Raw genomic sequence first — 17,934 nt, forward strand, 5'->3', positions numbered from 1 at the left:
CTAAATTGAGGGTATATTTAAATTAAAACATTTTTTCTATAGACAATGATGTATTTCCTGTTTTTTGTGTTTTTTTTTTTGTTTTTTTTTTTTTTGGTTGTTGTTATTGCTGCTGTTATTTCAGTGACAGAATCCTTCTTATGGGTTGCTGTGTGCTATGCTTAGTCGCTCAGTCATGGCTGACTCTGCGACCCCATGGACTGTAGCCTGCCAGGCTCCTCTGTCCATAGGGATTCTCTCCAGGCAAGAATACTGGAGTGGGTTGCCATGCCCTTCTTCAGAGGATATTCCCAACCCAGGGATTGAACCCAGGTCTCCTGCATTGCAGGCAGATTCTTTACTGTCTGAGCCACCAGGGAAGCCCCAAAATACTGGAGTGGGTAGTCTATCCATTCTCCAGGAGTTCTTCCCAGCTCAGGAATCAAACTGGAGTCTCCTGCATTGCAGGCAGCTATTTTACCAACTGAGCTAAAATCAGATCTTCTTATAGGTTAGAAATGGACAAATTACAGAGCTTTTTTGTTGAAATATCTGGAAAGAGATGAGGCCCGATGTTCTCACCTGTAGCGTTTTTGGTAGCTTGAGAGATGAATCGTGGGGTGTGGCCTCTATCACTGCCTTCCTGGGAAATTGGTGAACTTTGAGCCTTAGACCTGACTCGGATAACTCAAAGTAGTTACTGCTTCCTGCACCTGAACTGTGGACCTGGCCTTCCCTGCTGCTGCCTCTTTCCCTATGAGCTGGCAACAATTGTTATGTCATGTCCATGGCTGTATGACTTCACTTAAGCACAAACTCAGGCTTTTGAAATCTGAAGTCAAAACTTAAAAAGTGGCCAGATATTTCAGGAGCTGGATCTAAAGAAATGTTTGAATACTGAACTAATCTACAACAGGAATTCTCAGTGGGTCATATTTATCTATAAAGCAGGTGACATTTACTTTTAATCTCTCTGTTTAAGGCCATTTCTTCAGTTTGTAAAGGTGGGTGAGGAAGGAAATGTTCTGCTTTAACGCCATCTATTCCCAGACCAAACTTGACCTGTCCTTGTTCGAGGTGCCAAAGAAATATGTTAATGTTTTCTGAGGTCAAACTCAGTTACATACAATCAAAAAACTGGAGCTAGGGAAATATATGAAGGCAGTCAACTCGGTGCCTTGTTATTCACCTGACTTTGATGATAAAGATATTATGAAAATGAAAACACTGTGGTGAGCAGCAACAAATTGATTCAGTGAAAGGACAAGAGAACATTCAAACTATTATAAAACATTCAATCTAACATAAAACCTATTATTAGTAATAGCTTTTAATTCTTATGATGCCATGGGCAGACTGGCATTAATTTTCTCCTTTTAAAAGTGAGGAAGTAGAGTCCAGGAGTTATAAAGTCGCCTACGTCCCCATGTAGTTATGGAACCCTCTTTATTGCCCCTGTGTTTTCCTGAGAGGGTAATCTTCATTCACGCATCCAACCTAAGATCCTCCCGCTCCATTCTCAAACTATTCCACGTAGCTCCATTAAGCTCATAAAATATCTTAGTTAACACTCCTAAGAGTAACTGTCTTTAATCTTACCTGAAATTTCTCATCTCTGCCATGTCCATTTCTTTTTGAAACTCTCTTCCCTTGGTCTCACTAAATCATTCTCTCCTAATTTTCTCCTTGGGCTTAGCATCTTCAACCTCCTCTCCCTTTATTCACCTCACCCTTCCCTAGAACTTCATTGTCAGTTCAGAATGCTTCTCTACACTCTCCATGGGTTTTCTCATGAAAACGATTAGTAATATATTATGACTGTTAAGCCTGTATTCTCAGCTGGTATTGCTGTCTAAGGTTCTAGGCCTGTATCCTATTGTCTGTTTGCTTGTATCCTCTTTGCACAGAGGTCCGTAGGCCTCCCAAACAAACACTTTTATCTTTTCCCCACCTCTCACTGTACAGATGAGGTCTGCTGCATTTCCTGTCTCAGGACATGGCACAATCACCTAATCCATCATACCTTGGACTTGTCACTTTCCTCAGTTAGTCTCCACCATCCCCATCATTCATCCCCATCCTCAACTTCTGGTGGTTCTACTTTGTTAAATATTTCCTAGATTTCTCATTATCCCTGCATTCTGGCCCTCACATTTCTCACTTGGATTGTTGCTGCTGCTGCTGCTGCGTCGCTTCAGTCGTGTCTGACTCTGTGCGACCCCATAGATGGCATCCCACCAGGCTCCCCGTCCCTGGGATTCTCCAGGCAAGAACACTGGAGTGGGGTGCCATTTTCTTCTCCAATGCGTGAAAGTGAAAAGTCAAAGTGAAGTCGCTCAGTCCTGTCTGACTCTTCACGACCCCATGGACTGCAGCCTACCTGGCTCCTCCGTCCATGGGATTTTCCAGGCAAGAGTACTGGAGTGGGGTGCCACTGCCTTCTCCAGGATTGTTGTTATCAGTCATAAAACATTTGGCATCTACCTCAGTCTAGTTCCCTTCTATAATTTCTTTGTATCACTATAAAACAATATTTAAAGATATATTTATTGAATTATAAAATACATGCTTCTTGCAGAAAGTCTGAAATAATGAAAAACATTGTTTAAAATGACTTGAAATCCAAGAGACAGTCACAATTCGTCACTCAAATATCTTTGAAATATTCTGTATGCATACATGTAGCTATATGAGGAAATGTTTATGTATTTTCATGCAAATGCTTACACAGCTATAGTTAAATACGTTTAATAAGAAAATCAAAACCACACTGCATATATCTTTTTTACTTAATATACTGTGATTTTCCAAATCCAATATTTTTGAAGTGGCTGTAAATAATGGCTGCAACATAATGAAGTATGTGATGGAATAATGTTTCCTCTTTTTTCTCTATGATCTGTTTTCTTCAACACCAAAACTTAGCCTCAGCATTTATAATTTATGACTCACAAGACTTAGATTCTTGTGGGAAAGAGAGAAGAAAAAAAATAGAACACTCTAAGTTCATTAATTTAAACTTAAACATTTAGTTTAAGGCTGCACTTTACTAGTAAGTAAAGACAGTTTAGTAGGAAAACAATTTGCTAAAATGATTTTTTCTTCTTTATAATGAATAATGAACACAGAAGAAAACCTGTGGGGATTTTGTCATAGCTTGACTAGTCAGAGAAAGGACTTTTCTTTGGTGGAAGACTGCTTCCATTCCTTGAGAGATGTATCATCCACATTTCTATCAGAGGCTGGGGGGAAAAGATTTGTACACGTTTTTAAGTTCACATTTTACTTCTCAGGAGACACTGATCTCACAAATAATACATACATTTTAAAGGATTTTGGCAAACTGTCAAATTGCCTTTTAGAATGGATGATCTTTTTAAAAGACAATCACCTCACTTCCCTGATTAATCTTTAAAGGCAATCTCTTGCTTTTAGGAGAATGGCTAACTTCTCAGCTTAAATGTAAGCCATTTTGTGATTCCTCCTCCTCTAGTCTCTCCAGCTTCATCTTACACTACTTCCCAAATCATTTTTCATATTTCTCATACTTTAGGAATTCCAAAATTTCTTGCTTCATATTATCTTAGTAGTCTGGAATCTCCTTTTCTTTGTCCAGAAATGCCCTTACCAGGCTAGTCCTACTTTTCTTAAGGGTCACCTCTAGCTGGTTCAGTTCCCCTCCCTGCAGTGCAAGACAGTTTGACTTTCTTCTCCCATTACATCCTCTGCTTGCTGCTCTCTCAACACTGTATTGAACTATAACTGTTGATTCTTGCCTTGAAAGCAAGACACATTTTTAAGATCTGTATTCTTATTCTTTGTACTTAGTTGTCTTACAGGATCCAGACTATTGAGCCAAGGATTGAAACTCACCATGTCCTCTCTTTCCTCCATCACACCCCAATATAATCCCTTCCTTCCTGCTCTTCAAACACACATTCAAGTTAAGTCTTACTACTAATCACTGAAGAGGAACAGAGGTGCAAATAGAGACAAGCCTGGTAAAACACATAAAACACAACATTGGGGACCTTAAAAAATTTAATACCTGTTTAATGTAGTAGTTCCTTCTTTTTGTGTGTGATGGAATAAACAGTGTGTGTTTATGTGTGGTTTATGTGTGGTTTAATGTAGTAGTTCCTTCTTTTTGTGTGTAAATGGAATAAACAGTTTTTGAAGATCCAAAAGTCAGGCTTGCTTTCTTAATGATTTGGAAAAAGTCTGACCTGGGTTCTATTTTTTTTTTTTAATTTATTTATAGTTGATTTACCATGTTTCAGATATATAGCAAAGTGACTTTTTAATGATATATGTATGTATATATATACACACATACATATATGTGTGTACACACACACACACACACACTTCCCTGGTGGCTCAGATGGTACAGAATCTGCCTACAATGCAAGAAACCCAGGTTCGATCCCTGGGTCAGGAAGATCCCTTGGAGAAGGAAATGGCAACCCACTCCAGTATCCTTGCCTGGAAAATCTCATGGGCAGAGAAGCCTGGCAGGCTACAGTCCATGGGGTCACAAACAATTGGACACAACTGAGTGACTAACACTAAAACACACACACACACAAATATATACATATATATTTTTCAGATTTCCCCCCATTATTGGTTATTATCAGATATTGAATATAGTTTCCTGTGCTATACAGCAGGTCCTTATTATCTATTTTATCTGAAATTCCTAACTTATCTCCCCTCTACCCACTGCTATCCCCTCTGGTAACCATAAATTTGTTTTCTATGTCTGTGAGTCTATTTCTGTTTTGTAAACAAGTTCACTTATATGGGCTTCCTGGGTGGTGCCAAGGAAATGGCAACACACTTCAGTATTCATGCCTGGAGAATCCCATGGACAGAGGAGCCTAGAGGGCTACAGTCCATAGGGTCACAAAGAGTCAGACACGACTGACGTGACATAGTACGCATGCGTTTTTTAGATTCTATGTGATACTGTGTCTCTCTGACTTAATTAGTATGAAAGTTTAGGTCCATCTGTGTTATTGCAAATGGCATTATTTCATTCTTTTTTAATGGCTGAGTAATATACTATAGGAAAAGTGAAAGTTGCTCAGTCGTGTCTGACTCTCTGCAACCCCATGGACTGTACAGGCCATGGAATTCTCCAGGCCAGAATATTGGAGTGAGTAGCTTTTCCTTTCTCCAGGGGATCTTCCTGACCCAGGGATCGAACCCAGGTCTCCTGCATTGCAGGTGGATTCTTTACCAGCTGAGCCACAAGGGAAGCCCCATATACTATATCTCTCTCTATGTATAACATATATGCCACATCTTCTCTTTCCATGTATGTTTTGATGGACATTTATAGGCTTCTTTCATGTGCTGGCTACTGTTAAGTAGTGCTGCTGTGAACACTGGGGTGCATGTATCCTTTCAAATTAGAGTTTTTGTCTTTTCAGGGTATGTGCCCAGGAGTGGATTGCTAGATCATATGGCAACTCCATCTTTAGTATTTAAGAAACCTCCATACTGTGCTCAGTAGTGGCTGCACCAATTTATTATCCCCACAAACAGTGCAGGAGGTTTTCTTTTTCTCTGTACTTTCTTGAGCACTGTTTATAAACTTTTTGATGGCCATTCTGACCAGTGTGTGGTGATACACCTCACTGTAGTTTTGATTTGCATTTTTCTAATAATTATGATGTTGAGCATCTTTTGTTTTTTTTTTTTTACTTTTTTTTAAACTTTACAATATTGTATTGGTTTTGCCAAATATCGAAATGAATCCGCCACAGGTATACATGTGTTCCCCATCCTGAACCCTCCTCCCTCCTCCCTCCCCATACCATCCCTCTGGGTCGTCCCAGTGCACCAGCCCCAAGCATCCAGTATCGTGCATCGAACCTGGACTGGTGACTCGTTTCATACCTGATAGTATACATGTTTCAATGCCCTTCTCCCAAATCTTCCCACCCTCTCCCTCTCCCAGAGTCCATAAGACTGTTCTATACATCAGTGTCACTTTTGCTGTCTTGTATACAGGGTTATTGTTACCATCTTTCTAAATTCCATATATATGTGTTAGTATAGTGTAAATACCCATTGACTATCTGTATGTTTTCTTTGGAGAAATGTCTATTTAGATGCATTGCCTATTTTTTAATTGCTTTTTTGTTATTGAGTTGTATGAGCTGTTTGTATATTTTGGAAATGAATCCCTTATCAGTCACATCATTTGTAAATACATTCTACCTTTTGAGGGATGTCTCTCCATTTTCTTTGTGGTTTCTCTTGCTGTGCAAGGCTCTTAGGTTTAACTAGGTCCCATTTTAAAACTTCTGTTTTTCTTTACGTTACTCTAGGAGATAGATCAAAAAGTTACTATTTATGTAAAAGAGTTTTCTGTGTGTTTTCCTCTGCAAATTTTATTGTATCGTCTTACATTTAGGTCTTTAACTCTATTGAGTCTATTTTTTTTTAATATGGTGTTAAGAGAATGTTGTAATTTCATTCTTTTACATGCAGCTGTCCACTTATGGAAGACTTTTTTCGACTGTATGTTTTCCTTCTTTGCTGTAGATAATTGACCTTAAACACATGGGCTTATTTCTGGATTTGATTCTGTTCCACTGATCTGTGTGTCTGTTTTTGTGTCAGTATCATACTTATTTACTATAGCTTTATATTCTTAAGTCAGGGAGCGGGATTCTTCCAGCTCTTTCTCCAAAGTGTTTTGGCTATTTGAGGTCTTTTGTGTTTACATACAATTAACAATTTTTTGTTCCAGTTCTGTGAAAAATACAATTGGTAATTTGATAGGGATTACACTGAATCTGTAAAATGCCTTGAGTAGTATGGTTATTTCAACAATGTTCTTTTAATCCAAGCACATGGTAATCTCTTTCCATCTGTTTGTGTGGGCTTCAGTTTCTTTTATCAGCATCTTAGAGTTTTCTGAGTACAGATCTTTTGCAGTTAAGTTTATTCCTAGGTATCCTATTCTTCTTTATATGGGTTTCCTTATTTCTAAAATTTCATTGTTAGCGTACAGAAATGTAGTGGATTTCTGTGTATTTATTTTGTATCCTGCAACTTGACTGAATTCATTGGTGAGCCCTAGTAGTTTTCTGGTAGTATCCTCAGGATTTTCTATGTATAGTATCATGTCATCTGCAAATAGGGACAGTTTTACTTCTTTTCCAATTTGTATTCCTTTTTCTTCCATTGCTGTGGAGTCCTGGGTTCTATTTATTCTCCTGTTTGTGTAGTGTGGCCTTCAGAGGGGAACAACTTGAGTGAATCTGTAGGCTATTTTAATAGCCATAACTTTAATAGTGCTCTCAGATTTTGTGGAAAATCTACATGCCAAAATTTATACATTTCTTTCTTTCATTTTCCTTATATACTGTGTACACTGGGGTCAAAGGCTTCATTGGTATTAGTCAAAGAGAGCAAAACTTCCATTGTCCCCACCCAACTCATGTAAGTTAGTTCTTGATAGAAAAAAAATCCCATTTGGCTGTGTGTCAAGTGGCATTTCTGAGGAAGGAATGAACTGTTTGTTTTCACTCTACAGACACACTCTTCAGATTACTGCCGCACTTTGACTTCACCCTTGGTGCTTCATGGTCTGACTAAAGTACATTCTCCAAAAAGTTCAAGATGGGTCTATATTCAGGTTAAGCAACTTCTACATTTATTTTTCTAATTTCATATTAAGGTCTTTTTGGGAAATACACTGTGATTTTTGCTTAACATATGCCATTGTTCATTGACTCTTTCTGATGGTCAGAAATGAGTTTCCTTTGACTATTCAAAAACAAATGGTCTGGAGAGAGAACATATGAACATAAATACCTGAGCATATTATTCAAATATCCCTGCCATTATGTGCAATAGTAAGAAGTACTAATAGCAGATAAAAGTTCAGCTATACATTTGCTGAAATCCAGGTAACTGAAAATGATTTATTAAGGTGAAATGGTTCATGAATGGCAAACTTGCAAGGAATAAAAGGCACAGAGGACTATGGAACTATTTTTGTGTACAAACGTAATAAAATCCTCTAAAAATATTCAGAATAAAAATTTTAAAATGTAAATACATTACACATATACATCAATCCTAGTAGTTAAAGTAGAAGATTCAAAGCACATAAAATTTAATAGAAAGAGAACTTTATTCTAAATAACATTCTTAAATCTGCCCATTAAGAGCACAGTAAACATTTAACAGTTTTTGTTTTATTAATGAAATTAGATTTTTACATACAAAATCAGCTAAGTAATTTTATTTACAAAAATAATAAAAAACTGCTTATTCACTGTGGAAAAATAACCATTTTGATAAAAAGAATTTAATGAAAGTTTAATGCAACAAAGTAAGAATGGCTTTTTGTTTCATTGTCTGATACTTTGACTTAAATGTGGATTACTTGGTATCTCTTGAAACCTAAGTAATAAGATCTTTAAACAAGCACTGAATAAAAAATTAGGTTGGGTGTATTCTGGAACCTGAATCAACACGACTAAGTGGAGTTTGTGGTCACAGAGGATTTGTCATTTTTCTTCTTTGCCCTTATGAAAATACATTAATAGAAAATTACCAATGGAAAATATTTTAAAATTTGTTATATTCCTATCAACTTTGACATTGCTTAGCAAATTTATTAATTTCTTTCAATCAATGTTAATACTTTGTCTAGAATTAGGGTAGAGGTAGACTGATCTTTGTATTCAAACATTTTAAAACATTGTTTTAAATGCCATATAAGGAATAATATAAAATAGTATTTTTTTAAATATTGGAGATTTAATTTACTATTTTAAATAATTCCTTTTTTATATACAATAAGTTGTTGCTTAAAACTCATTTGATTAAAATTATTACTCCAAGGAACTATTTTAGTCTTTTAATTGCTAATCTTTATAAATTAAGAATACCTATTTCTAAATAAGTTTCTATTTTTGAAAAAAAAAAAAGTCCCAACGATTTAAATGCATTATAGATCCCCTACAACAAAGTATTAGGTGACAGTGTCTACTGATATGAAAAATGAAATTCAGAAATGCAAACTGGGTTATAGAAAACTATTTGTACTACATTTTTAGTAAATGTGATTTAACACCTGTAAGTAGTAAATTACTACTTTTTCTCTCACTCTTGTTAGCATCTTATTTTAGAATAGAGCACAGAAATGCATGGGACTCTCAGGTATTCTTCTATATCTGTAAACACATCCCTGAAGCCCCCAGACACACAGAAGTTCACTCTTGTGGGGGAAATGAGAGGCCTTCAGTTGGCAAACTTCTTTTGAAGCGTTCTCTATTAATTTTAAAGAAAAATACACTATTTTCATTTTGATACTAAAGGTTTTTCCTTTCTTTAAAAGACACTGACCACATTTTAAGTTTCTATGAAAATTATATTTACACATGTCACCTGAAATCTAGTAACACAACAAAAGAGTCCTTTCCTAGAGATAAAAGATATCAGAAAATTTATTTTTCATTCACCTTCTAGGAAGAAAATAAACTTGAAATGTATAATTTTTAGAATAATGTGAAAAAGAAACCTTCCATGGAGAGCCCAATTTACAAAAATTTACATTTTTTTAAACTTACAATGAATACAGTGCTACTGTTTTAACTGAATTGTGGGTGTGGGAGGTGCTATTGGGATTCTGGACTGTGAAATGAGTATTTTTTTTTTTGGTAACCACTCACCTTTAACTTATTTAAAGGGAAAAATATTTACTGTATGACAACATTAAGTAAATTAAAATCATCACTCTTCTGTCACTGATGACTTCCTAGATTTGAGAACAAGGTCTTTAATGGATGAGGAAAGCTCCTGAAGTTCTTTACGAGTTGTATTGATGATATCCTCTTGTTCTTTGTCTAATTCATCACTCAAGGGATCTTCTCCCTGCCCAGTCTTCTTATTTTGACTGACTAAATGCTTTACAACCAAACCTTGATACTTTACTAAAAGAGCATGTTGATCCTGTGAAAAGAGAAAGGAGAGCAAAGTTAACAAACACGATTTAATTTTCTGTGGGACAAAGTAAGATTTATTCAACCATTATACACTGCAGGTCTTCATCTTTACAAATTACTGGTCATAGAAGTAGAAAGCTGAATCTAGCAAGGTCCTTGCTCTCAAGGAGGTTCCTTGCTCTCAAGGAGGTTAGTTTGGGGGAGATAAAACATGAATACAGATAGTTTTAATGTAAGTTGACTGAGCTGGGTTCTATCACCAAAGATAAAGTGACATGAAAGTTCAAAGAAGCCAGTTTACTTCTAGCTGAGAAGTCCCTCAGAAGAATGTGTGTTGGGTAAGACTTTTTGAGCTGATTCTTGAAGGACAGGTTAAACCTGCATAAACTGAAATGGAAGACTGAACATTGTTATATCACTTCCAAAAGCTTAATTTCTAAATTCAGAATATTCTTTACCATAGATCTTAAAGGATCCTGAAACATTCCTGAACTATGCTGAGTTTTAAAAATCAATCTCCTCCTTCACTGTTCTCATTCCAGGAAGCAGAAACATGATGTTAGTACACTCAAAATATTCAGAATCTAAAAGTTTTAAAAGTTTCAAGTACACTGAAAATATAATACCTCTGGAATTTTACTACTCAGAAAAGCAATGATCTGGGGGACACATCTTCCAGGTGCATGGAGCATGCTATGGGTTGAGAATTGAAACAACAGAACCGACGTGAGATGCAGAGTAAGAGCAGGGTCTTCTGTGACTTTTAGCTGTTCAACCAGTGCTTGTCGATGCTGAAACAGTACCTGCCTAAACAAAAAGAAAGTAACATAAGCACGTTATCATATTCTAACAAGTTCTCACCAATTTCAGTTCTTCCCTTCTGTACTCATTTTTAGGTTTCATAAACAATTTAAGGGACCTTTTATGCAACAGACACATAGTTCTGAACAGCACTGATAAACTAATATGCTAAAAATAGAAAAACTATATAGATTGAGAATCTCTGATGTATAGTTTTTCTAAGTATGCTTTTTATTTTGAATTGTAGGGTATCAAACAGAAGTGCCATGGTTTAAATAAGGCTTCCTATAAAGAAGGTCTTAAGGCTAATAAGAATTATTAATTCCTAGGCTTGATCAGATATGGGATTAAGAACTCTGATACCTTATTCCATTGGGTCAGAGAGGGACACTTAAGGATATGAAGACTGACTACGTTTGAAGGTCTATAGCCACTTAGATACAACAGTTCTCTTTGCAGGATTCAGACAGACTCCAATTTCAGACATTAATTCAGTGTTACCTTTCTCTTTTTTTGTCTCCCTTCTTCAACATAATATCACAAGCTTCTGCTGCAGAATCCAGACAAGCAAGAAAGTCTTCTATGCTCTGGAAAGGTATTTAAACCATTATTTACTTTTATAAACAGTCGCCTAAAGAAAAGCAGTCATTTAATACTGTTTTATAATTTTATGCCCCAAATACAATTTTTAAAAAGGTCATTTTGTCATTAGGTTTGAAACTGTGATTTAGGACTAGACAGTAAAGTGTCCCCAGCTTCGTCTCTTTCTTCACCCTCCAAAGAGATGTCTTGAGTGTAGATTAATAGTTTTAAATTTAGTTTTCAGTTATTTTGATAAAAATCTATTCAAAGATCACAAATTCTAGCTCAACTTTATTTACCTTTTCATTCAGAGAGTTGTGGAGTTTTGTGAGAGCCACTTTTGTTTCTTCTGATAATTTACTTAGAATTTTTTTTCTTACCTATAGGGCAAAAAAAAAAAAAAAATCCTTTGAGATTGTATATGCACTACATGTCAAAGCTACAGAGTACATCATGAGAAACGCTGGGCTGGATGAAGCACAAGCTGGAATCAAGACTGCTGGGAGAAATATCAATAACCTCAGATATGCAGATGACACCACCCTTATGGCAGAAAGCGAAGAACTAAAGAGCCTCTTGATGAAAGTGAAAGGGAGTGAAGAAGTTGGCTTAAAGCTCAACATTCAGAAAACTAAGATCATGGCATCTGGTCCCATCACTTCATGGCAAACAGATGGGGAAACAGTGTCAGACTTTATTTTTTTGGGCTCCAAAATCACTGCAGATAGTGATTTCAGCCATGAAATTAAAAGATGCTTACTCCTTGCAAGAAAAGTTATGACCAACCTAGACAGCATATTAAAAAGCAGAGACATTACTTTGCCAACAAAGGTCCATCTAGTCAAGGCTATGGTTTTTCCAGTAGTCATGTATGGATGTGAGAGTTGGACTGTGAAGAAAGCTGAGCTCTGAAGAACTGATGCTTTTGAACTGTAGTGTTGGAGAAGACTCTTGAGAGTCCCTTGGACTGCAAGGAGATCCAACCAGTCCATCCTAAAGGAAATCAGTCCTGAATGTTCATTGGAAGGACTGATGTTGAAGATGAAACTCCAATACTTTGGCCACGTGATATGAAGAACTGACTCATTTGAAAAGACCCTGATGCTGGGAAAGACTGAAGGCAGGAGGAGAAGTGGATGACAGAGAATGAGATGGTTGGATGGCATCACCGACTCAATGGACGTGAGTTTTGAGTGAACTCCAGGAGTTGGTGATAGACAGGGAGGCCTGCTGTGCTGCAGTCCATGAGGTCACAAAGTCGGACACGACTGAGTGACTGAACTGAACTGAATATACATTCAAACAAAGCAAAACAAAAAATGTGTATTATCCTTGTTCTTAAATTTCAGACTGCAAACTCAGGATAAAATATGGTAAAATACTTTAACATCAGAACGCTAGTGAACAGCTAGCCAAAGAAGCTAGATGCAGCCTGCACTCATCCCATTTGCTCCTGCAGTAAAACAGGAGGATCAGAGAGCACGTGAGTGAATGAGCACATACCCACTGTTCATCTTGCAAGAAAAAGAGAATCTGGGGTAAGAGGCTGCTCCTTATCTTTTCCATTGTGGTGGGAAGAGTATTTTTCCCTAAGGCCAGTTGACGGAGCCCCACTCATAAAGATCAAGCGTATCTATAAGTGAGGGGACTTGAGCCATGGATAGACAGATGCTATAGTGTCTGGTGTGTGGAACTTTACTGCACTCCACCCCAGATATGCTTTGTAAAGTTTGGTGGCATTTGTGGACAGTCTTAATGCTCCTCCTAGTGCAGAAGTGCTAGAGGAGGCCTTACTGGAATGGTGTGGGCAGCAGGCTCTAAAATTACAGTGTCTTGGAGGACTGGACAACCTACTGACTCCTGTCCTCCATGTTACACCGATCTTCCTGTGGCCCTTGAAGGGCATGGGACAGTACCCATGTATTTCCCACAGCGGAGGTTGGCATGCAGGCAGGTACATGAAAAAGTCCACATAGCTGGCACTCACTGTTCGAGCTGAAGAATGGAAGGGAAACAGTGCCTTTCTAGGGTAGGAGGAAGAGATAAATGGACCTCTGGAGGTTTAGGGAGAGTCCTTGATATGAGAAGGAGTTGCATGATAATAAAAACATTTCCCCCAAACAGCCTATCTCACTTATGTGACAAATGTCACATCAGGAGAGGCCACAAGCATTAGGCTGATTTGGTTTGAACTGGATCAATGCCAGTGATATGCAGTCAGTCTCATAAAGGCAGTTTTGTCTTTCATTCTTCCTAATTTCCAACTTTAAGTGGATCCAGGGTGTGGAAGGAGAGGGGGATGGGGCAGACCATACTTTTCTTCCTCTAGGCAAATGGGAGCCATAGCTCCACCTTACACTGCAAAAAGGGAAGAGAGGAGCTTTGAATTTGAGATTAGAACTTAAGAAAATGAACTGGAGTCAGTCTAAATAAATGAGACAGTGTCACGAAATGAAAATAACTGCAAAGTTATAGAATCTGGTCAGAACTCTGGTAAGGGATATGCAACTCAACAGAAAAAAGGGGTGTGACACAACAATAATTAGGAGAAAATAAAACCTGATTTCAAAATAACTAAACACCATTACTCTTCCCCCTCTCCCCACCTTGTTCTGGCTGTCTCATGGGATTCTAAACTGTTGTGCTAGCCTAGACCTCTAAGAATTGTTAAAATTTCAGCTGCTTTACTTCCTGTCTTTGTGGCAAACACCTCTTCTCCCTGAAGATCCACCTTAGGTAAGCCAGTCTATCTATCCTACCTCTTTGGATAGTCACCTTCATTCTCTGAAAGGTTATCTGGTAAAATTAATTGCAGTCTAGGTCATCTGATTAGCTTAAAAGAAGATTTTGTACATTACAGAGCTTATTTGTGTGTGCATGCTTAGTTAAGTCCAACTTTTTGTGGCCCTCTGGACTACATGGGCCAAATTCAGACTTAAATGGAAGAAAGTAGGGAAAAACACTAGACTACTCAGGTATGACCTAAATCAAATCCCTTATGATTATACAGTGGAAGTGAGAAATAGATTTAAGGGACTAGATCTGATAGATAGAGTGCCTGATGAACTACGGACAGAGGTTCATGACATTGTACAGGAGACAGGGATCAAGAACATCCCCATGAAAAAGAAATGCAAAAAAGCAAAATGACTGTCTGAGGAGGCCTTAAAAATAGCTGTGAAAAGAAGAGAAGTGAAAAGCAAAGGAGAAAAGGAAAGATATAAGCATCTGAATGTAGAGTTCCAAAGAATAGGAAGGAGAGGTAAGAAAGCCTTCCTCTGCGATCAATGCAAAGAAATAGAGGAAAACAACAGAATGGGAAAGACTAGAGATCTCTCCAAGAAAATTAGAGACACCAATGGAACATTTCATGCAAAGATGGTCTTGATAAAGGACAGAAATGGTATGGACCTAACAGAAGTAAGAAGAGGTGGCAAGAATACACAGAAGAACTGTACAAAACAGATCTTCACGACCCAGATAATCACGATGGTGTGATCACTCACCTAGAGCCAGACATCCTGGAATGTGAAGTCAAGTGGGCCTTAGAAAGCATCACTATGAACAAAGTTGGTGGAGGTGATGGAATTCCAGTGGGGCTATTTCAAATCCTGAAAGATGATGCTGTGAAAATGCTGAACTCAACATGCCAGCAAATTTGGAAAACTCAGCAGTGGCCACAGGACTGGAAAAGGTCAGTTTTCATTCCGATCCCAAAGAAAGGCAATGTCAAAGAATGCTCAAACTACTGCACAATTGCACTCATCTCACATGCTAGTAAAGTAATGCTCAACATTCTGTAAGCCAGGCTTCAGCAATATGTGAACTGTGAACTTTGAGACGTTCAAGCTGGTTTTAGAAAAGGCAGAGGAACCAGAGATCAAATTGCCAACATCCGTTGGATCAAGGAAAAAGCAAGAGAGTTCCAAAAAAACATCTATTTCTGCTTTCTTGACTATGCCAAAGCCTTTGACTGTGTGGATCACAATAAACTGTGGAAAATTCTGAAAGAGATGGGAATACCAGACCACCTGACATGCCTCCTGAGAAACCTATATACAGGTCAGGAAGCAACAGTTAGAACTGGACATGGAACAACAGACTGGCTCCAAATAGGAAAAGGAGTACATCAAGGCTGTATATTGTCACCCTGCTTATTTAACTTATATGCAGAGTACATCATGAGAAACGCTGGGCTGGAAGAAGCACAAGCTGGAATCAAGATTGCCGGGAGAAGTATCAATAACCTCAGATATGCAGACGACACCACCCTTATGGCAGAAAGTGAAGAGGAACTAAAAAGCCTCTTGATGAAAGTGAAAGAGGAGAGTGAAACAGTTGGCTTAAAGCTCAACATTCAGAAAACAAAGATCATGGCATCTGGTCTCATCACTTCATGGGAAATAGATGGGCAAACAGTGGCAACAGTGTCAGACTTTATTTTTTTGGGCTCCAAAATCACTGCAGATGGTGATTGTGGCCATGAAATTAAAAGACGCTTACTCCTTGGAAGGAAAGTTATGACCAACCTAGATAGCACATTCAAAAGCAGAGACATTACTTTGCCAACAAAGGTCCATCTAGTCAAGGCTATGGTTTTTCCAGTGGTCATGTGTGGATGTGAGAGTTGGACTGTGAAGAAAGCTGAGCGCCAAAGAATTGATGCTTTTGAGCTGTGGTGTTGGAGAAGACTCTTGAGAGTCCCTTGGACTGCAAGGAGATCCAACCAGTCCATTCTGAAGGAGATCAGTCCTGGGTGTTCATTGGAAGGACTGATGCTGAAGCTGAAACTCCAGTACTTTGGCCACCTCATGCGAAGAGTTGACTCTTTGGAAAAGACCCTGATGCTGGGAGGGATTGGGGGCAAGAGGAGAAGGGGACGACAGAGGATGAGATGGCTGGATGGCATCACCGACTCGATGGACGTGAGTCTGAGTGAACTCCGGGAGTTGGTGATGGACAGGGAGGCCTGGTGTGCTGTGATTCATGGGGTCGCAAAGAGTCAGACACGACTGAGTGACTGAACTGGACTACATGTGGACTGCCCTTCTTCTCTGTCCATGGGACTGAACCTGTGTATCCTGCACTAGCAGGTGGATGGATTCTTTACCACTGTGCCACCTGGGAAGCCTAAGAACTTATCTTTTTTAAAAGAGAGGATGTTCTCCTGTTACTTTCTATATGCTAATAGGAAGTAGAAGGCCAAGCATGCATGCTATCATATTTATTACAGGCATTTCCAGACACAATGACTAGTATTTCCTTTTATTATTACTGTTAATAGACTGGTCTTACCAGTCCGGGTAGCAACTGTATATACCGTGTACTAAACCTGAACTAAAAATCTGACAGATTTGTAAAAACTCCTTCCTGAATTTCATTTTCCTTTTAGGATGTGAGAAAATAAAATGTACTTGGACTTCAAAGCAAAACACATCAAGAGTGGCAAGAAAAACACTAACTTACTTCACTGGTAATGGTTGCAGGATCATCTACTGCCATCATTAAGTCCGAAGCTAAGAAGTTGAAAACGAGATTAGTGATATCAGTACACACTGTTTTCAGTAAGTGTTTCGTAAGAGCAGCCTGGGTATCATCTGGAAAATAAAGATGCTTTATTAAAATGAATGTCCAAGAACAACTGAGAATGAAAAAACACTATTAAGTACAATACCTGTAAAGAACTTCATCCCTTTTTCAAATAATCGAATATTGTTGTAAAGGTTTGAAACCTCTTCTTGCAAGTCCTTGATCGTGCGCTTTCTACCAGTTCCAGAGGCCGAAGAAGTTGAAGACATGTAAACTGAATGTACCACCTCGAGGTAAGTTTTATTTAAAGGTCTATGAATAAGATAAATATATTTAGTTCATTAAAATGCACTGGGTTTATGTAGATAGGAAATTTTGCTTCTATGGAAATAAGGCTTTAAAAAGATCTCTATTTAAAAATAATAAGATTTGGAGAATGGTTCACAAGAATTTTTCCTCTAATTCCAGAAATTAAAATTAATTAATTTGAAGTTATAAAGTAATTAAACTTATTGCACTAAAGACAACAAGAAAAACAGTTTTAACAAAAGCTTCAGTTCAAATTCAGTTCAGAGCAACTTTTTAAATTAGGTAATCTGGTATAAATACAGCAGACTATAAATTTGTCTCTCATTCTCAGGAATAATAACTTAAACTCTCAATTTCTAAAGTACTATAAGAAGATCTGTATTTTTAAAAATCCTTATGCTAAACACAGAATAGACTTTTAAAATGTAGTGGCAAATGGTTAATAGTAACTATTTTGACTTTTTATATATGAAAAATATAACTATGTAACATATTTATGCACAAGAGCATTCATTTAAATTTTTTAAAATTTGACTACAAAAGCTCTGTTTCTAAATTCAAAAAGTTAGTTAGATGCACTGGGCTCCTGGATTGCGTTTAGAGAAGCTTATACATACAGACTAACTTGTGGGAAAACTTCATGGTAGTTAGGGATAGTCGTTATATACAATTTATTTCTGTATAAAAATAAATTTAGCCTGGCTCATTTACAAGGTAGTGCTGTCTAAATTTATTCTCTCTGAGGGCAGTTTGTTAC

At 37.6% G+C, this 17,934-nt stretch overlaps 2 protein-coding genes across 5 annotated transcripts in view; both read right to left on the bottom strand.

Annotated features, from left to right (window-relative positions):
• The window catches only part of FHL5 (four and a half LIM domains 5), a 57,489-nt gene extending 56,739 nt beyond the window's left edge, over positions 1–750 (bottom strand). The window contains exon 1 of one of the 2 annotated variants that reach the window (XM_024996840.2): positions 562–750. The gene's annotated coding sequence lies outside the window, so the exon portion shown is untranslated. 2 annotated transcript variants of the gene reach the window in all.
• Positions 751–7,631: 6,881 nt separating this feature from the next.
• Positions 7,632–17,934, bottom strand: part of UFL1 (UFM1 specific ligase 1) — a 67,954-nt gene continuing 57,651 nt past the window's right edge. For 2 of the 3 annotated variants that reach the window (XM_005210858.5, XM_024996562.2), the window contains exons 15-20: positions 17,014–17,180; positions 16,806–16,936; positions 11,639–11,719; positions 11,259–11,344; positions 10,583–10,763; positions 7,632–9,963 (exon numbers count right to left, since the gene is read on the bottom strand). In XM_005210858.5, the coding sequence (XP_005210915.1) occupies positions 9,745–9,963; positions 10,583–10,763; positions 11,259–11,344; positions 11,639–11,719; positions 16,806–16,936; positions 17,014–17,180 (865 nt within the window). In that variant the 3' untranslated portion in view covers positions 7,632–9,744. The remainder of the gene's footprint in view (positions 9,964–10,582; positions 10,764–11,258; positions 11,345–11,638; positions 11,720–16,805; positions 16,937–17,013; positions 17,181–17,934) is intronic. The other variant, NM_001080276.2, reaches the window with a different exon arrangement.

This window comes from Bos taurus, chromosome 9 (genome assembly GCF_002263795.3).
Source record: "Bos taurus isolate L1 Dominette 01449 registration number 42190680 breed Hereford chromosome 9, ARS-UCD2.0, whole genome shotgun sequence".
Lineage (NCBI taxonomy): Eukaryota > Metazoa > Chordata > Mammalia > Artiodactyla > Bovidae > Bos > Bos taurus.